Genomic DNA, 20,740 nt, shown 5'->3' with positions numbered 1-20,740 from the left:
CTGCTCTGTGGATAACTTTCTTACTGTTTCTCATTTGCCTTTCACTTATTTCACACTTTTATCTTTGGAGGCTGTCCTTAATTTGTGTGTGTGACACGGGGACAAGTCTAGTTTTAAAGAAGTAAAAGGGGGAAAATTACAGTTCACTCATGTACTATACTGGATGCCTAATGCTTCCAGTCTTCGTTATATGGTGAACTCTGAGGTGGAGTTTGCAGTTTTGTGATGCGCTCGTCCTGCAGTTCTGCTTACAAGTTAGGGGACTGATTAGAAAGCCTAACCTGTGACTCAGCTTTCAGCTGGAAGGACCATGGTCAATGGGGAATTAAAATCTGAGCCATTTTTTTAAACTGAAAATTAACAAGGCAGCCACTTCTTCCTGCACTGAGACCATGCCCCCCACCCCAGAGATTCCTGGGTCATTTATCAACATGGAATTTCTGTGCCGGCAAATGAGGATTCACCTGTGCTCGGGATGGGGCACTGCTCGCAGGGCTTGTTCCAGGCTCGGCCAATGTTGTAGGAGCAGCAGCACATCTTCTTGGTCATGTTGAACAGCAGCTCTCCGTCACAGGTCTGGTTGTCAGCATAGTAGTTCCTGTAGCATAGGCTTCTTCGCATGTCTGGACCACAGGGTACAAGGATCGGCGATGCCGGGGAGAAAGCACACACGTGTTTAGGGAACACTCTGGGAACAAGTTTTTCAGACCCTGATATTGGCAGGAACAGGCTGCCCAGACAACTTTTTACCTAACTCTGCTGCTCAAAGAAAAGGACCTGAACAAATGAATTCACCGTGCGAATTCTGTGACTTAGTTCTGTGAATTACTCAGTGTTGCAGAACTGAGCCACTATGGGCCCACGACATTAACCAACTGTACACAACTCTCCACCCACCTCCCTGTAACAATTCTCCACTGCCATTTGGCAGCAAGTTCCTTATTTCCAACTCATGATGTTTCAATACTAGAGGCCAGTGCCGTAAATATAATTACATAAAGATACACCCAAAAGTCAAACAAAAGAAGTAGTATGAAACTGTTGTCTGGGATTTTCCAACATTACATTGTGAGGAAAACTCCCAACCTCCCACACAAGGTGGTAAAAAATGCCAAGCGCACGTTGGGTGGAGGAGGCCACCCTTGCTGGCTGAGGCAGTAGAGGGTGGCAGTGCCCAGTCTGGCACACAGTGCCAGGCCAAGAGCCGACTGACCTTTGCTGATGGGAACCGAAGCGGCCTGGCCAAGAGCACATGGCCTTACCCATGCAGTTGTTGCCCCCATTCACTTGCATGTAGTCTGGGGGGCAGATACAGGTGTAGTTGCCAACGGTGTTGTAACACGTCCCCGGACCACAGATTCCAGGAGTCTCACATTCGTTCACGTCTAGAATCCGAACAGAGAGAGGCAGGTGAAGACAGGTGTGTCACTCTCTGGAATGGCCTAGTATGCAGTGTCAACATATGTGGTGACAGCAGAGGAGAAAGTCAGCTTTGAAATCCAGATGAGATAAGCAGAAGGTTGTTAGTTCTTTGGGGCTTCTGATCTGGACAAATGTGTACATTTTCAGGGAAGTGGGTTTTAAAAAGGAACCCTTGCCTTCTAATGAATCACTAACAAATATGTCCATAACGTGCCCAAAGGCCTACAGAGACGGAACACTGGAAAAACTGCTTTGTGACCATTCTTTAGAATAACAATGATGGCTGTCACAGGTTCACAAAATCCATAGAAGGGTCCAGTATATCCTGAAGCCATCAAGAACGGGCTTCATGAATGTGCACTGGTGGGACAAGGTAAGACAATGTGCAAGAGGAATTTCATTGTCTCCACCCCACGTTCAAAGGTGTTGCCTCAGCTCCCAGTTAACTCCGTGAGTCTGAGAGCTGGGTCTCGGGTCCTGTGATGATTAACTAATCCTTACTGAGGCTGTCGCTGTCTCTGTTACCAATGAAACCCCCTTGACAGAGCAAGGGGAAACTCCCACGCAGGCCAAGAGGTGTGCTTTTCCTTGACTAGTTCTGTGACTCCGGCACTGAGGTGAAAACTGCCTCTCCAGCCCCAACCTACGGCCCAGGAGCCACTATTTGGGCTCCAGGGACAGAGCTGAGAGGGCCATCTGTGGACTATCAAGCTAACGGTGTGTCTTCTCCTGACGCTCACCTAGATGCACCCTGTGCAAGTGGCAAAGGACAAGCAGAGGAACCAGCACTGCCCTGAACACAGGCACTGCTGAGACAAGGCCAGCACTGCGCTCATAACAAGCGGCTTCTCTGAAGAGCATGGAAAACCCTTTGTAGGCATAAATGGGCCTCTGGCCCAGCATAATAACACTCCACTTTTCCCAGGAAAAGTGGGAGATTTCGGACTTATTGGAAATGACATCATCTCAAGAACGCTACGGCAGGCTGCCACATGTGCGGCCTGTTTCCCTGGCTGTGTGCAAGTAAGGGTCATGACGCCACACGACTGAGCCCTCCTTTGCCGCGGGACTGCAGGCTCGTTTTCCAGGTGCTTCTGGAGACCCGAGAGGGCACGTTACTCAGCAGGACCACCCACCGTCGCACACGCGCGTGTCCTCGTTCAGGTAGTAGCCCGTGGGACAGCGGCACTGGAAACTGCCGAAGGTGTTGATGCACTTCCCGCCTTGGCAGAGCCCCGGGAGCTCCTGGCACTCGTCAATATCTGCCAGTGGGGAAACAGAGGCACCTCAGTGCTGTCCTCAAAGCCCAGGGTGCAGCGGGTGCAGACTTTACAGTGAAGGAAGCAGAGATACCTTCCAGTATAACGGTGATGGGGTTCGGACGGAAACCTTCTCCTCCAGGGCAAAGAATTTTGTACTCCGCTATTGAAACAAGAGAGAAAAAATCAAAGGGATTTCTTTTGAACTGAGAAATTTTAGAAGTAGTAGCCTCAGGAGAAACGCTGCCATTTCCGGCCAGAAGTGCTCACTTTCAGGAGCCGTCAGCCCCTGTCCCGTCCACCTCAAGCAAGGTAACCCCTGGTATCCGTGCGTTGTCTCCTGATGGCTTCTGCCTGTGTTCCAAGTGTCCTCAGTCTTGGACACCTCAGCTTAGCTCCTTGCCTTATAGTCTTGTGAATTCTTCTTTTATTCCACTGTTTCTCCTAAAAAATTTTCTTTCCCATCTTATTGTCTCGTAAGTTCTGCTTGCCCTTAGTTTTGCTCAGCTTTGCTCCCTGGGAAGTACAGCTTCCTCCAGGAAGAGCCATGAGCCTGCTCGCAAAGCCCTCCCCAGATGTGGCAAAGCTCTCTCTCCCACCTTTCCTGTAAACGGTGCTGCTCTCGGCTTCTCACTCAAACAGAAGCAAGAGGCTCGCTGCCCCCCTGCGAATTGAGAGCGAGCCAGCCGGGGAGATTTCTGACTCTCCCACTGGGCCGAGGGGACCCACGCGGAGACTGCAGGACACTCCCTCTCTCGGCAGGTTCTCCACGGTCTGTATACGAGAAAAAGGGCACCCACTCACATGTGTTCACAGCCGGGCACACTTCACAGGGGGTGCCCCAGGCTCTCCCCAGAGAACAGCAGCAGGAAGCCTTGGAGACTCCAACCCCGATCTCGTTGCTGCAAGCTGTGTCTCCGTTGTCCCCCCGGGGCCGGATATCCAGATAGCAATTTCCTGAGCGGGTATCTGTTCACAGACAAACGAAAAAGTGTCAGCCTGATTCATTCTACCTATGGGTTGAAAACGTAAATTCATTTTCCAAAAGATTTTAAAACAAGAAATTACATTTACTAAGAATCTGAACAAGTGTGCAAGAATATATATGGTACCGGGAATTTTGTACCTAAGGATATAAGCCAGATTTGGAAATGTTTGGGGGTTCTGTAGTACTGGTTTTGTAAATGTTAAAAATGGAATGTTCAGCGCTGCTTTAGACACAGTAAGTAGTTTGCGTCTCTGGGAGTCTTAAAGATCTTACCAACACAGCCAACTCGAGTGGGGTTCAGCTCAAAATCAGGTGGACAGTCACAGGTGTAGCTGCCCGGGGTGTTGACGCAGTTGCCACTGATGCACGTGGTGGGGTCCAAGCATTCATTAACATCTAAAGCCAAACAACCACAGAATCACCCTGGAGCTGACGCAGGCTGACATCACCGAAAGACGGTAGTACCACGTCTGGGGCTCCTGGCAAGAATCTCTGAGTCACAACTCACAATGTCATCTAGAAATACAGTCTTCCACTTTGAAACTAAACCCCTCTGGAAGGAAAAAAGTCATAGTCTTGGATCTCCCCCCACCCCCCGAACACATTTACTGCTCCAACTTGTCACTGGAATAGAATATAATTCCAGAACCAGGAAAGACATTTCCATGAAGGTAATAGATCTCAGTCAAGCAAGCTTTAGACATAGGGGCACAGATCTGGGGGGGTCTACAGGTGCAGGCAACATTGACCCTAACCCGCATGTAGCTTGTTTCTTAAAGCATGCAAAGCATCTCTCTCCATCCTTGATTCTGTTAGTATTTTCCTTTCACTTTTTATTCCAAAAATACACACAGAATTCTATGGCTTTAGGGCATGTGTTTTGGCAAATTCCACCTCTGTGCCATCCTTCTGTCTATTTTGAACACTCAGGAAATACTTGAAACTAAACAGATTCTTACAAGATAGAGTGGCATTCCCTGTCCCTGGGTCTTTCCCTTGGCAATGGTTCACGTCCAATGGGCTCCACAGTGGGTGATTCTTTGGCTCAAACCCCATGTGAACTTGGACAGGACTTGGGAATTGGGACTGCATGTCCCAACCAAGAGCAACGAGGCCAGGATAATGCTGCAGAGCCAGAGCTGGTGGAGGGCTAACAGCAAGGGAGTTCTGCTAGAGGCCAAGTTTGGGCCATGTTACATTTCCGAAAAATCCAGGAATGATGGGTGTGTGAGAGGGCATTTGTAGGAGGCAGTGTGGGCAAGATCTGGCCAACCCCTGCATCAGAGGTGCTCAGGTGTCTGAGAACAGACCCAGATTTTCCCTGAAGGCTAGGGCTCCTCCAGGCTGGGACTTGAGCCCCGTGTCCTGGACCAGAGGGTGGATGAGGAAACAGGTGCAGATGGCTGCTGAGGGCTTTGCTTAGCATCTAAGAGCATAATGCGGTGGGTGGCTGGTGCCTGGGCTTTGGGATATGTTTCCTTCGATTCCCTGAGGGTCCTCTGCTCTACAAAATCACAACTTTGACACCAGAAATGGGTAGCCAGGCTCTGCGAGCAAGGTGCTGGATGATCTCCCACCAGGCCGGGCGGGGCTGTGACGGAAGCTAAAGAAGGACCCCAGCGCGCAGCTTTCAAAGGGAACTGACACTGACCCCAAGAGGACAGAAAATGGCCAGGAAGCCACACACCAAGCACCCAGGAGCCCTCCTCCTCCACAGCCGGAGCTTCGGTCATGTTGTGTGGCCCCAGGGATGCCCAACAGCCGCTGCCCAGGACGCCCAGGAGCTGGCTTAGCTGGGAACAGTGTCTCACCTGTACAGTTGCCCCCGCTGCGGTCCAGTTCGTAGCCGATGTCGCACTCACAGCGGAACAGGCCGGGGAGGTTGTGGCAAGTTCCAAAGACACAGATATTTGGGAGGGAGCACTCATCAATATCTTGGGGGAAGCGTAGATAGGACAGAGGTTAAAGTTGGTTTTTTGTTTGTTTGTTTGTTTGTTTTTTTCCCAGAGAAACTGCCTAACACACAATGAGTGTTATATATTAGTGTTAAGAGCAGGAGGTCCAGCTGACACCAACCTAGGCAGTTTTCCACTGGATATTTAGATAATCTGTTACATATAGGGATGTCTTTAGTGACAGGCTCATGTCCTCAGCTCCTATTACCTGCCACATACTATGCCCATAGGAGGACTGTAAAGTAAGAGCCACCTGAGCTACGTTAGACTAAGTTCCTTAGGAGTTCTTACCCATCTACTGGCTGTTTGTGCTTGGAATTAAAATTTTTAAGAACACAGAGTGTTTTCTTTGTGGTCATGCTGGGGTAGTCAGTTTAATAATCACCTTTCCCGGGTGTGTGTGTGTGTGTGTGTGTGTGTGTGTGTACTGGAGTTTTACTGTTCACAGAGGTCTGCAAACTGCACACTTCCCCTTGCAGGCCTCTGTCCCTATTTCTCACTCAGTGTCCTTATGCAGCTGGTATCTGGGCACATTTTCAGAATCAAGGCTGGCTTTAAATAGCCACCAACACCCCGCCAGCAACGGTTTACACCAAGAACAAACAAACAAAAGCTCCCCTCATAGCATGAAGAGAAGCGAAAGTTTCACTGTGACTACGGACGTTCCCAGATGTGGCATGGTACCTGTTTTCCTTGGATAGTTTGGGTAACAAAAGTAAACAAGGCATTAGGCACATGATCGAGAGCATAATCTAATTTCTCGTCACAAGGGAGTTTTATATCAACCCTGCATATTTAATACAAGCTGTATAAAGAACGCTCAATAGTCCCATAACAAAGAGAAGTACTTACATAAAAACAAATGAGGAAGACAGTACATACCTCATAAAGACTAGTTTTGAGTTCATATCTTATTAACAAGCTATGAGCTAATACATCAAGGTTTTGTTTAAGCTTCTGTCAATTGTTATCATTTGTTTATTTCTACTGAAATCTTTTTAGTACCTGTTGTCACCAATTCTACTCAAAGGAGGAGGATATGTTTCACTTTGACAGCTGTGGGTAGAGAGGGGAACCGTATGTTTCTTAATCGGATCCATCCTTAGCCTGAAGGTTCCCAGGACTTGTCCTGTCTGACCGAGGCTTCGTGGGTCAGAGACGGGAAGCTCAGAGGCACCATGACATACGCCATGACTCCAAGGGGCGCCCCATGGATCAGACTTGTGAAATACTCTCCCATGTTTGTAGACGTTACACACTTAAAGGACACTCTGAGACTCCCTCAGGACCTGCCTGCGCACCTGGGAGGACTGTCTCTGTCACTAGCACAACCCCTTTGTTTCTAGAAAGCAAGCACAGAAGTGAGCAACTGTATTTCTATCATGAAAGACAATCCTTCCACAGAATAGGGAACTCATAGGTCATTCTTCTCCTCAACATGAGGGACAAATCGATGGCACTGAATTAACCGTGCCTGTGTCTCCTCCTCTTTTATCAACAGTAGTGCATACCTGGTCCCCACCTGGCCAGGCTACGTGTAGCCATGACAAAAAAAGAGGATGAAGGAGCTTAGATGTGAACTCAAAACACATTCCTTATTTGGAAAAAGGACCAGGGCCAGAGGTGTTTAGCCTAACCTCTCCCCGGGTTACCTTCACAGGCCTTCCCATCGACGCTGGGCACAAAGCCCATGTCACACTCGCAGCGGTAGCCTCCAGGGGCGTTGAGGCACTGGCCATTGCCGCAGAGGTTCAGGTTCTCTGAGCACTCGTCGAGGTCTGCAGGTGGAGAGGATCGGCCACATTACTCTCCTCCAGTTGGGACTTTTCCAGTTCCTCAAGCCCTACAATTTTGATGACTCTCAACATCCTGAGTGTAGCCATATTTCCGGCTACACTCGTTTAAACTCGTGGTTTTTTTTTTTAAAAAAAAAACTATGTTTAAACTCGTTTGTTTTTCTCTCTTGAATGCTCTATGTAATAGATGTGAGGCTCAAACACAGAATCCTGAATGTGAAATGAACCTGAACACTGTAAAATTGATGATAAGCCACGTATTCAAATATGTGAGCCTTTTCTGGGAAGGTCATCCCCATGCTGGCCATTTTGTGACCCAGAAGAGCAAGCGCTGTTTCCTGGCTGTCTCTCTGACTAGATGGGTAGCAAAGGAACTGGATGCAACTGTGGAGGACGGAAAATTCCTGACCGCTTATCTCTTCTTCATTTTTCTTCATCACAGGCATTAAATATCAAACAAATGAACCATGCATGCTTAGCACTTGAGATTTCGTTTCTCAAAGCCAGTGGGAGGTTTATGTTTGCAAAACTTCACTGGGTTTGGTAGAAATGATTTCTACTATGATAAAACTTTCAGTGAGGAAAAAAGACAATCACTTAATGGGCCTCGGCCTCTTTGTGCTTAAGGGACATCTTACTAGCAAAATGTCAGATAAATACAAGTTTAAGGCCTATGAGGCAGATCTACTACTTAATGGATTATAGTATTTTATTAAATCCTGAAGCTCTCACATAGAAAGTGTGGCCTGTGTACACACACACCTGTATGTCTCTGTCTGACGTACGCAATCATATACTTAAATATACCTAACAGGCCATGCTAATTCTGTGACTATTAAGTGAAGCTAAGAAGAAATTTTCACTGATATGTTACAAAACTGGAAGTGAATACCTTACAAAGCAGTTCAATCATGTACTAACAATTTTTTTTAAAAAAGCACAATGTATAAATTATAACAATAGTTATGGAATTCTTATACCAATATAGAATGATGAAAACAGCTAAAAAGACATAAGCAGACAGTGACACACTGTACAAAATAGATGCTGTTCTCCTAACCTAGGGACTCTTGCCCTTCCCCTTCCTTACAGTAGTAGGAATGTCAGCTGATCCTTGAGTTTGGCACAAGAAGCAAATCACTAGTGAGAACCAGGCACACAAATAGAAGGATGAAAGCACATAGAAGAAGTGTGGTTTGCTTTAAACTAACGACATCTCTTTTATAGTAACATTGTACATATTAACTACACATATACATACTAAACTGTATATATATATATATATATATATATATATATATATATATATATATATATATATATATATATATATATATAGAGAGAGAGAGAGGAAGAAAAGACAGAGACAGAGAAAGAGAGAAAGAATATATAAGAATATACTACGGTATATAGACAGACACATAGAGGGAGGTTGAGAGCTACTTTCTGAAGTCTCCCCAGTTAACCTGGCTCCACATTTCATCCCATAAGGTTCTAGTCTTGCATAGATACTCTTCTGTTAACTGGCCCAGACTTCAAACAAATGCACTGCCACTCCGAAGCCCGTGGCACCCCACCTGTGCACGTGAAGCCGTCGCCCGTGTAGCCTTCCTTGCACAGACAGCGGTAGGACCCCAAGGTGTTCTTGCAGTCTGCGTGCTGGCTGCACAGGTGGGTTCCGTTGGAGCACTCGTCCAGGTCTTGAGGAAAACGGTGACATCGTTATTCAGAGCGTGGTAACAAACATTGGGAAAATACGAATGAAATTTGAATTAAAGGACTGCTGTGCCCACGTCCCAACCCGCACAGATGCCGGTGGGCAGTTTCTCCACATTCCCCCTCACCTGTGCACTTGATGCCATCTCCGATCCACCCAGGGCTGCAGCTGCATCGGAAGCTTCCTGCGGTGTTGGTGCACACAGCGTGCCTGCCGCAGTTGTGCGCTCCGATTTCGCATTCATTGATGTCTGCAAACACAAGCCAGAGTTTAGCAGATGCTGGGCACGGAGGCCTGCGTGCAGCCTTAAGCGACTTAGCAATATTCAAAAACTGACTTCGCCCAGTCCTACAACTAGGTTAGCGCCCACGTATAAACTATACATATGTGGAACAACTTTATGTGCCAATTTAGAAAGAAAGCAATATGACAGTACTTGCCATTATTAAAGCTAATTATTTTCCATCTCTTAATATAAGTGTCCAGTCTCTGCAAAGCAAAATAAACCTCTTTCCAGGTGAAGATCTTAAAAAGCAAGCTGCCCCATGTCCTAAAGTATTAATGCTATGGTCATATCTTTCTGTTGTCGATATTTTATTAAGACAATTGTAGAGTACTGATGTGCATTGTTGTCTTATTCTCTATAGATGCAGATGTAGATGGTGGCTCTCAATTCAATTAATTTTATCCTGGCAAAAGAAGCTCTAGTTTAGCCTTAGTCCACCTTCCCCACCCTTGGTAAGGTGTTCTAAATGTAAGAGGAAAACAGAACTAATTACAAAAAAAGAAACCCGTTGCCATGGAAATCAAGAACATACTTAAGCAGACACAAACAAAGAGTGAGCCGGACAAGCTTCTGAGCTGTACGGATGGGGAAGCACATTCGGATGCCAGCCAGACATTCGAGAACATTAAGGGCCTGGTGGTCAGCTTTATTAGTAAACTGTTCTTTCCAATTTTTTGTCTGATTATATTGCTGGAAATAATCTGCTGTTTCATAGACACGATAATACAATGTCATTGACATAGCAGAAAATTTCTCAGTCATATAGATGCAAAATGTATTTTATTCTTAAATTTATAATATCATTATTTAGTTATCCTTCACCTTCATCAAAGTTTTATTTTGGTATTGCTAATTCAAGAAAATAAACTGTCCTACCAATTTAGTTTGAAACTGTCTCATCATTATTTATTGATAAAATTATGAAAAAAAAAGAAAATCCCCCAAAAGGAAATGTCCCCCAATGCAGTATGTGGGGGACATTAGCAATATTCGACTAATACCTTTCTTGCATATATCACACAAAATTCAGGTCAATCCAGTGAAAAATCTGTCTGAATTAAGAGTCATTTTCCTAAAAAATTTTCAAATTCTCCACTCTCTATAATTTTATTTCCAAATTTAGCCAAGATAAAATATATAAAAGTGTTAGAGAAATAATACAACGAATGATCAAAATATCTGTTTCCTGAACTTAATCCATTATAACAATGGCTTACACTTACAATGAACTCCATCAATGACTAAGAACAAACTCCTACATAAGACATTAGGACTTTAGACAGAAACCAGTATGTCTACAAAACTATGATTGGAGAATTTCCTGGGATCATTTGAATGATGGCTTGAGAAGGGACTGGCAGGCCACTGTGTTTACCCTTTTGTTTACCTCAGAAGCCCGATATAATAGATTGAAAGTGCTTGGGAACATGGGGTTTGCGAAAGGCTCCATCGGTAGCCCTGACACAGTCGGGGAACTTCGGCTTCTTTATAACTTTAGAGCAAACGTGAAATAAAGCAACAGCAGATTCCTGATTACATGTTTTGCAATGTCACTGATAACCACAAGATGGGGACAGGTCTGGAAGAATGTCCTCCTGACGACAATGTATACATCAGTGACTTTTAATGTTCCCTGGGGGCCACATGAGCAAGTGAGCTCTGAGGACAGGTCTCAGGGCTTGAGGGCTCTAGCCAGGGCAACAACTGAGCCCAACACATTCTGAGGCCAACAGGAGGAAGACCAGCGCCAATACCAGGGTGGGAAGAGGGCACAGGAGGCTAGAAAAGCGTGCCGGCTGCTCCGGGGCTAGGGCAGGGCAGCAGACTGGCGCTTGAGAATCACTCTACCAGCAGCACAGACAGGGGCCACCACTTCGAGGGGCTCTGCCTCCTGTCACTATCCTTGTTTGCACTGATCTCTGGCCAGTCACCTCAGGTGGGAGCAGAGAGCTCCATGGCACACCCAGATATTACAGAATCTAAGAACTGTCTAAGTGGGAAGAACTCGCAGCTCCACTCTCCTGATCCTCAGCAGCTCCGAGGCAGAGACAAAGTCTCCAGCCCTTTAGCCGGCAAGGGCTGGGCAAGATCTCGCAGAACTCACTTTCCCTGTCTTCAGTTGACTTTCTTGCCTTGGGGCACAGCTGCTCAACTGAGCTTGTTTCTTAGGGACTTCAGGATTTTATTCTAAATCTTGCATTACAAAAGCCTCAAAATGCTAGTGAATATTTGTACACATACAGAAATAATCATGTATCTCTTCTAAACACCATATATAGGATGATCCTGTTTAATAATCTAGTGATCTTGTAGTTTTTTCTTCCACTTTCCCAGTGGCTAAAGGTATCCTCATTGTCACATGCCTTTTATCTTCCATAGTTAATCTTGCGGTTAATAAAATTACTATTTCTTTTAAAAGAAAAGTCTTCTTCCTTTTTTTGTTCTTAGTAATATGTTAATAGAAAATTCCAAGTTGAAAAGATTTTTTTTTAGAAAAAAAATTGCTGCAATGCTTTCAAAATAAAAAGCAATTATATTTTCAAGGGTCTGCTTCACGGGTGCTCGGGGCCTAGAAAGAGCAGCTCCAGAGCCGCGGCCGGATTCCCTGCTGTGTGAGCCCGTGCACAGCGCCTGCTCTCAGCACGTAACAAGGGAGAGAGGAAGGCCACAGGGCCAGAGTGGAAAGGCGTTTCTGAGAAAAAGGTTTTCTGTGGTGGTGTGTGCATGTCTGAGTCACAACTATTATTAATTATTGTTTCCAGGGCAGACAGGGGCCTAGGAGTGCACCTCATCCTAAAAAGGCACAGAAGGGGAAACTGAGTCATAAGGAAACAAGCAAACAAAAGCGCTGCGTGGAAACACCCTTCAATAGTGTGCAGGAAACACAGCACACGCTTGCCAAAAACATCTCCTTTTGGACAAATGTTCTCTTTCCTCCACAACTTTGCTCCAGACAGAAAATTCCTTTCAAGATTAAGTGTAAGCCAAGACAAGCAAAGAAATTCAAATTTTAGGCTGACACTGCAGCCCCCTTAACCCTCTCCATCCCCCACCCTGAATGCAAAGGTCCCTATGGCCCTACCCGAGGGCAGGCCGTGGGCTGGGCAGCCTGGGCACAGGCTCTGTGTGTCTCATGAGTGCTGAGTCCTGGGCGTGCGGGGAGAGCCGTGCCACCAGCCAGCGGCCTGCACTCGGCCACCACCATGCCCCTTACGCGGACCCTGACCCCTGGGAGGGCACGGCGCCAATCTCCTCCATCAGAGGTGGAGGAAGAGGGTGTGACAGCGAACGGGAAGGCCAAACACAAAGGCGACTTGGATTTCTCAATCTGGGTCAGAAGTTGAGCCAAAACTTTTAACTAAACACCCATGGCGTCTTCACAGGCCGCTGGCCAGAGGCCGGAGGAGAAGGAGCAGCGACACGGAAGTCCTGCTGCAGGGGCGGAGGTGCAATCGCCTCCGGGGGGCCAAGGCCCCCCAGAACTGCCCCTGCTCTGCGCAGCACCAGAGAGCTTCAGAAGCGCGTTCAGCAGAACGGCGGGCTTCTCGCCCAGGAAGGCAGGCCGTGTTCCCGAGCACGTGGGCGCGTGCGGGGCGCGGGGTCCTCCCAGGGGCTCAGGACCGCCGAGGCCCAAGCAAGAGGGCCGGGTGGTCGCAGCCCAGGCTTTCCTTCTTTCCGTGACAGTTCCCGGGGTGGGTAGTAAGGACTCGCACTGGGCGCGGCACACGGCCACCCAGCCCCCGGCCGGCCGGGGAGAGGGGCTGCGTGCTAGACGCTCTCTGCCTTAAATCAAGCATCCCCTTGGGCAGCACCCACAATCGGACAAAGTGCACAGAGCAAACGAGAAATCCATGTGGGCTGGGAATGTCAGTCCGTGGGTGGACTCTTAACGCTGCTGAAGTGACTGGGGGAAAAACATGTTTATTTGTTAAAATGGAAACAATCAGTAATGACAAGAGAGCTGAAATATTTAGACAGAGTTGTAATGGAGCCCAGAGAACGTTTTTTAGTTCTCATGAAAGAAAAAAAAAATCCTTCTTATGAAATAGCATGCATGTTTTTATAATTCCTTTCCAGGGTACTCATTTAAAAAAAAAAAAGTCTACCTAAATAAATAAGTGATGCATTTCTTCCGTGTATTATCACAGCATGGTCCCTGTGTTGGCTCTTCCTGATATTTGTTGTGTGCTTGTGGCATATTTTCAGGTATGTCCACTGCCTGGGATAGTAGAAGCATTTGTCTTTCATGTGACTACCTCTAGGGTCAACCAATGGGGTTGGGTTGTGAGTGATGTTCATTTTAAACCAAGTGCAGGATTCACGAGCCCTCACTACATGCAGTTTTTTTGAACATTCTGGATGAGAGTTTTAAATTTTGTTTTCAAGTGTGCCAATGTTTCTGTTTGAACAGACATTTGCAACCCGACGTGATGCCCTAGGTTGAGAACAGTATTCACGGGTTATTTTTTCTTCTTTCTTTAATGCTGTCCTTCCTGCGCAGAGCCCACACCCATGTCACTCGCCATGGGGACAGCTGATAATCCCAGAACACCCTGGTTAAAAGCTGGGGGGGAGAGGGCCTGGAGAGATGGCTCAGTAGAATATGCGCTTGCCTGGCAAGTGCAAGGGGCTGAGTTCAACCCCCGATTCCACAAAAAAAAAAAAAAAAAAAAAAAAAAAAAAGCAAGCCAGGGGGGGCGCGCCTAGGAGGAAAACCCACAGTTCTGCTCCTTTTGGGGAGCACACTGCATGCAGGACCATGGTGATGGCAAGGGTGCCTGAGAACCAGCTGGCCTGCAGTGCTGACTGGATTTTATCAAACTGAAAAACCATCTTAGCCTGCAAAGTAAAGGGACAGGGGGAGGGGAGGACACTTGCCCCTTAGAAAGGATTGAGTGTTTCCTCGACAGCCAGTTCGTTTCCTGTTCATGTCATTCCTACAAGGCTGCCACTACTCATGGAAAACGGATGCCATCTCATTGCCCGTGTAGCCCACAGCCCTTCTCACAGGTCTTGGTACCTCTGCAAATGCCATTATGCAAAGCAAGCCTTCCAGTTTGCAGAGTAAAATTTTCCTCTTTAGACTGATTTCGAGCAGGTATTGGTAGACAATAACAGAATTTTTGCGGGACTAGAAGTTACGTGTTTGGGTGAAACAGCCTCTGGATGTGCTGTCTGGGTGCCTCGTTGCATCTGACAGCCCGAGCACCTCTGCAGTGGCCAGCACCATGCCAGGGGGTGGAGCCGTTAGATCTCCTTGGCCTAAAATGATACTAATGTGGCGTGAACATTTAAGTGTTCCTGGTATAAGGCCGGAAACAATCGGTTACTGCACGTGGTCCAGTTAGCTGGAATCCGAGAGTGGAACTCTAGAACGCTTTTCATAAGCAAACAGGACAGACCCTGAGATTCCGCCTTCTCTGCACACCCATCATCTCAAAGGCCCGGGATGCATGGGGCTCGGCCCAGCCAGGCCATCCTTACCTCTGCTGTGAAGCAGTGCAGAACCACGCTACCTGCTCTGCGTAACACTCAGGCCGCCTGCCCTTCCAGAATGCTGTGCTCACAGTGGGAAACAAAGCTTGAGCCATGCCCAGACCAAGCTCTGCAGGCGGACGGGCCACTGTGGCATTTCTCAGAGCGGACGCTGGGCCGGGCTGCGCGGGAGAAGACCACGGCAAGTGCACAAGCATCCCAGCTTTCATCTTTGGCCCGTAACTTGCTGAACCTTGTCATTTCTGAACCAGCTGTGACACAAACATGACCACCGCCGTCCAGGTATGAGTGAATCTGACCCTCGCACACTGGCCCATCCGTAACAATAATAAATATATTTTGGTGTGTTCTTGGAATACGCTGATATAATTAAGAGGAGGATCTGTACGTTTATCACACTGCCAATCTGCAAATATTTTAATGTTTGCTTTAAGTCACCGGGGCCTGCCAAACTGCCTCGTGGAATTACAGTCTGTTATTTGTATGAAAAAATTACACAGTTACCTAATTCAAGCTCGCCCTGGTCTCTGTGATGTTTTCAATTACATTAGGTGCCATAATGTGTTACATTAATATGTCACTATAGGGAATGTTTATTATACTATCCTGTGTACTTAACATTACCGCCTCATGTCTGAAAACACCAAGCAACACTTAGGAAACAATGTCACCACCACCGAGTGACTTTTTCCACTTGGCATTTAGTAGGAGGAGAGTCTCCTACAAATACTGAAAGGATTTTGTCAGGTTCTTCTGCTATGAGACAAATAAAAGTTTTGGATTTTTCGTTTGTTTTTTTTTTTATTGTAGGGAAGGATCTACAGGGTCTACAGGGTCTTACTACATAGATCGGACTCGTAGTGAGCTGCCTGTTTACAGCCTCCCAAGAGCTGGGGTTAGAGGCGCACGCCACCACGCCAAGTCTCAATTGCCATCTCAGCGTACCCCTGGGGCAGGGCTGGCATGGCAGGCCTGGGGATCAAACTGTCGGCCCCTCTGCCTGCTTGCAGGTGCTTTAATCTGCTGAGCTATTTGGTCGGCCCTTTGACAAACAGAAGTGTTAATGGTTCAGTTATTGTTTTGTGAGATTTATTAAGTTCCATGAATAAAGACGTACTTGGGCTGGAGCTAATTAATACATCAATACTCCTCTAATTTCAAGAGCTGGAAAAAACATATTGACTGAAAGCATGCTTCCTTAAAAGGTAATTTCAATTACAAAATCTTAAATGCAGTCTTGAAAAAGAAGGTTATTTGGAAAGACTTGCTTTTCAATGAGAGGAAACAAATATTTGATCATTAGTATGTATCGTGCTTCGTTTTGAAAATGTGATTTTAGCCTCATATAAATTGTTTTTTTTTAGATGTTTCTTCTTTTTTTAACATTTATTTATTGTGTGTGTGTGTGTGTGTGTGTGTGTGTGACCAGCTCAGCCCACCAGGGGGCGGGGCTGGCTGGCATGTGGTGCTGGGGGATTGAACCGCGGTCCCTGTGCTTTGCCAAGCTTGTTCCAAGTAGGTGCTTTAGACCACTGAGCCATCTCGCCAGCCCCTCATATAAATTGTTAATGTGTATCTTTTTCACAGGTAAAGAAAAGAAACTTATTTGCATCCAATATAAAGTATGACAAATTTCAAAGGTATAGAAGCTAAAGTAATAATAAAAAAAAAGACTACACAAAGTGCTTCGCAAAGGGAGTAAAATCTTCGTATTTTTAAAGCTTTTGTTACCCTGCAGTTACCACTGCACTCTCTTAGCGCTCAGTGATGGATCGTGCCGTCCTTTAAAGAGACGCACCTGTGCAGCCCGTCTTTCCTTTTTTGCCTGCGTAGCCCACGTCACAGTGGCAGATGAACGAGCCCTTCGTGTTTTCGCAGGTTCCACTTAGACAGATATTTGGGTTCAGGTCACATTCATTGACATCTAGAAAACATGAATGTTTGTTATCATTAGTAACTATGGCCAGCAGACTGGAAAAAAGCATCATGTGTCCACTCAGAAAAATATGATGAAGCAAATACAGAATACTGGATCTCAACATGCTTACTCAGAAAAAAAACACATTGTATCAGCTTCCTGAACTGTAGACCGATCAAGAGACTGGCTTTTGCCTGGCCCAGCGGAGGAGCTGAATAAAGGAAGCGAGGCTAAGCGCAGCGAACAGCCTGCTGCCGTGCATCAAGAAAACATTTTAAGAGCAGCACACTCTCTCGCAAGAGCTGTGTAACCCCGTCTGCATGGCGCTAACCGCACAGCTCCACACTTTAAAAGGAACCGCAGATGAACGGACAGCCTTAAGGGACACAGCCAGAAGCTCCATTTCCCTCCCACATTCAAACATTATTTATTTTTGGTGACATCCACTTCATTTGCAGGACCTCATCTATTTTCAGTAATAGCGTTCAAAAGATCCAGGGTGCTCAGAACTTAACTACAACCCACTTTCTGGTCTCGCTTCTGGCCAAGAAGGAATAAGCTGCCTGCCCAAAGCATCTTTCTAAAAAGTGGACACCAGGCAGACAAATGGATTTGCGGACACTGGGCTGTGGGCAGCAAAAGACCATGAACCCGAGAGCTAGAAAATAACTGGGGTAAGTTCTAGATCATCCTCAGAACACTGTTTTTAGAGGGAATTCTAAGCTCATGGCAAAAGGAGAGGGCAGCCTGGGGAAGCTGGTGAGTCTGTCCCCTGGAAGGGGCATGTGTGGCGCTGGCACTGAAGGCAGCTGGAGCTCCAGGCAGAGCCAGGCACGGGGAGGAGCTGCAGACACCCCGACCCCGAGAGCACAGCGTCCCCGGGTATTCAGGGGAGCGGGAGGAGTGTGCCAGGTGAGGACACAGGTTCCTCGAGGCGGGAGGGCGCCCCCGATCAGCGAGAGGCACCCGTCTTCCAAGTGCACGGAAGGTGTGGAATTGTGCCTGCTCCCATCAGCCAGACTGGAAGGACGCCCTCACTCACAGGGACTGGGGAGAATCTCCACAAGGCTCCTTCCTGCCTTTGTCATGCAGCACAAGTAGTCTCAGGCTGAGTGCTGCTCACAAGCAAGACTCTGGAGGAAGGAGTGATGTGTTTGAAGTAACTTAACTGTATTCCAGAACGGAGCTCAGACTATTTCTAGGAATACAGATGCATCCAGCACGTAGTAAGGTAAAATTTATTATGTCTGGCTCACAGCAAAGTACAAAGCAGGAAAATATGAATCCCAGTGAGAAAGAAAGTCAGTCTATTGAAATGGCCCACCCGGCACTGACACAGCTGACAGAATTAGTAGGCAAGGACATTCATACAGTTATTACAACTGTATTCCATGTGTTCCAAAAGTAGGAGAAAAGGCCGACTGTCTTATGTCCAGACGAAGAAGATAAAAGAAAATAATAAAATTTTATTGGTGAAAAGTACAATGTCTGAGGTGAAAAATGCACTAGACAGCATTAAAGGCAGTAAGACGCGGCAGAAGAAATGCTTAACAAGTTTGAAAGCATATCAGTGTCCACAACAAATACAATCAGGCCTGGGCTTCACTGAAGTCCTGTTAAAGGACAAATTTTCTGTGACTCTTAGGCAAGCATGTTAAAAGCCCAATCAAGTCACAGTAAGAGGAAGACTGAGTGGGCAGACATACTGGCTAGTTATAGGAAACATCCACCTGCAGTTCTTCGATAGTTAGCTCAATCCACATTGCATATCTGACAAGAGTTTCATATCATGGATACAAATGGGCTTGAAAATCTGAGCCAGTATCCCTGTGTCTCACAGGGCACCCATCTCCTGACTAAACTATAAGCTTTAGGGAATTCAGCCATGCTGCAGAATAACCAGCCAGCACGGCTCTGTCTCCTGCGCTTACCCACACAAGTCTTCATGTCCTCAGACGCCATGAAGCCATCGTAACACAAGCACCTGTACTCCCCAGGGATGTTTGTGCACTGGCCACCGTCGCAGATGTTGGGGTTATCTTCACACTCGTCGATGTCTGTGAAGAACAAAACCAACAGTGACAGGGAGTTGATGCTGAGGCCCTCACACGGCCGGAAAACATGAGCTGACCCAAGAAATAGGCTCAGCCTACCCACACGTGATGACGAATGCTAACCCCCACATGGAGCTCTGTGGAAGTTATCCCGCCACGTTTGGCCACTGCGTGAAAAGGGACTGAGCCATTTTTAAGATCCACATGCTGTGAAGGACAAGGTCTGCAGCCACTTAAAGGTTTACCACTTAATTAGAAATTTTAACTCAGATGAATTTATCACTCAAAAATGGCACTGACTCTTGCTTTTCTCATTGTCAAGTTACCGACGCCTGACAGCTGCTATCTTGTTTTATTGAGATTTAAAGTGAAAATTGCTTGAAATAAGCATTATCTACTCAAGTGCACTTTCAAGGAAAACATTTATTTTCAACTCTTGATAGCCAGAGTTCCTAAAGGACAGTTTTCTGAGTTAAATAAAATAACATAGCTCTTAAACTCCATTTATCTTCTCAACATGAGCTCCAGTCAAAACCCACATCACCCACCCACACCTTGTCTTGCTTCTAGTTGATTCTCCAGCCCCAGGTGACTCCCTGGGAAGTGTGGGCTGGAAGAGCAGAGCTCGGACTCAGGCTGTACCCCATGGTGTAGACAGCTTGGGGAACACACATCACTGCACCTCTCAGGCGCTCCCAGCTCCACAGGTTGGGAGCGAGGCCTGAGACTGCAGCTCTGCAAAGTCCCCAGGGGAAATGGATGGCCCCAGACACAACCCAGAGAAACACTGAATGAGGTTAAAAGATCACACTTTTAAAAATCTAATCAGTAAAAAATATACATTGTGTAGTCTGCTTTTCATGTGCCAGGTACTACGTTAAGTTGTATATGCACTCTTCCATGCTGGCAATCTGAGCCCCTTTGTACATAGATGAAAAAATCAGATACTAAGTACTTCATTGAACACCACAGCTAGGGCCAAGGAGATAGCTCAGCAGCTTACGCACCTGTCTGGCAAGCACAAGGTGCTGAGTTCAATCTTGGGTACCAAAACCAAAGAAACAACAAAAACCCCACCACAACTACCTGTGCAATGGAAATGGCTTGGAAGCCAGGACTGTCTGGGCCCACAGCCCTGGGCCACACTCCTTGGGAGCGCTTACACGGAGACTTCAGCAGGTGGCTGCCACTCACTCACCAGTGCATGATCTCTGGTCAGGCATCAGTGCGAATCCTGGCTGACAGCTACATTCGTAGCTACCTTCCGAGTTTGTGCAGAAGGTTTCGCACCCGCCGTTCATTATGCTGCATTCATCGATGTCTAAAAGAGATGAAAACAACGTCACCTTCTGGTGCGATCTGAATGTCCATCTCCCCCAGTTCCTGTGGGGACTTCATTACTACTGTAAAAGTACTAAGAGGTGGGGCCTTTAAGAGGTACATAGCCCGTGAGGGGCCCGTGCCGTGGGTGACACTGGAGCCATCGTAAAGTGGTGAATGAGGCCCTCCTGCTCTCCCACCCTCCTCTGCCCTCTGCCATGGCCTGACTCTTGTCTGATGCCAGCCAACACTTTGCTATTAGACTTGGCAACCTGAATTCCTGCATGAGCCTGAATTCCTGTGAATTGTGAACCTGAATTCCTGTGCACTGCGAATCACCTAGTCTTGGGGACCCTGTTATGGCACCCTAAGAACAGAGTGAGTCACCTGTCTGTGTCTGTGATTGTGGCTATTCTTTGGTCACAGAGTCAACATGAAGTTCAGTCCCCAAGGCTCTGAGGAGGTTCCCATCCCTTTCCAGAACCTGACTTGAGGTCCTCACTTGTCCTGGGCCATGTTTCAGAAAAAT

At 46.9% G+C, this 20,740-nt stretch overlaps 1 protein-coding gene across 1 annotated transcript in view; it reads right to left on the bottom strand.

The window, feature by feature from the left end:
• Positions 1–20,740, bottom strand: part of Fbn1 (fibrillin 1) — a 217,364-nt gene that overhangs the window by 51,794 nt on the left and 144,830 nt on the right. The window contains exons 30-42 of the mRNA XM_004639014.2: positions 20,090–20,212; positions 18,769–18,894; positions 16,718–16,843; positions 9,265–9,387; positions 8,998–9,120; positions 7,277–7,402; positions 5,481–5,603; positions 3,943–4,065; positions 3,486–3,650; positions 2,776–2,844; positions 2,559–2,684; positions 1,263–1,385; positions 465–623 (exon numbers count right to left, since the gene is read on the bottom strand). Of these exons, the coding sequence (XP_004639071.1) occupies positions 465–623; positions 1,263–1,385; positions 2,559–2,684; positions 2,776–2,844; positions 3,486–3,650; positions 3,943–4,065; positions 5,481–5,603; positions 7,277–7,402; positions 8,998–9,120; positions 9,265–9,387; positions 16,718–16,843; positions 18,769–18,894; positions 20,090–20,212 (1,635 nt within the window). The remainder of the gene's footprint in view (positions 1–464; positions 624–1,262; positions 1,386–2,558; positions 2,685–2,775; positions 2,845–3,485; positions 3,651–3,942; positions 4,066–5,480; positions 5,604–7,276; positions 7,403–8,997; positions 9,121–9,264; positions 9,388–16,717; positions 16,844–18,768; positions 18,895–20,089; positions 20,213–20,740) is intronic.

This window comes from Octodon degus, unplaced genomic scaffold (genome assembly GCF_000260255.1).
Source record: "Octodon degus isolate 3935 unplaced genomic scaffold, OctDeg1.0 scaffold00105, whole genome shotgun sequence".
Taxonomy (NCBI): domain Eukaryota; kingdom Metazoa; phylum Chordata; class Mammalia; order Rodentia; family Octodontidae; genus Octodon; species Octodon degus.
This window is presented reverse-complemented; position numbering and strand designations above follow the sequence as displayed.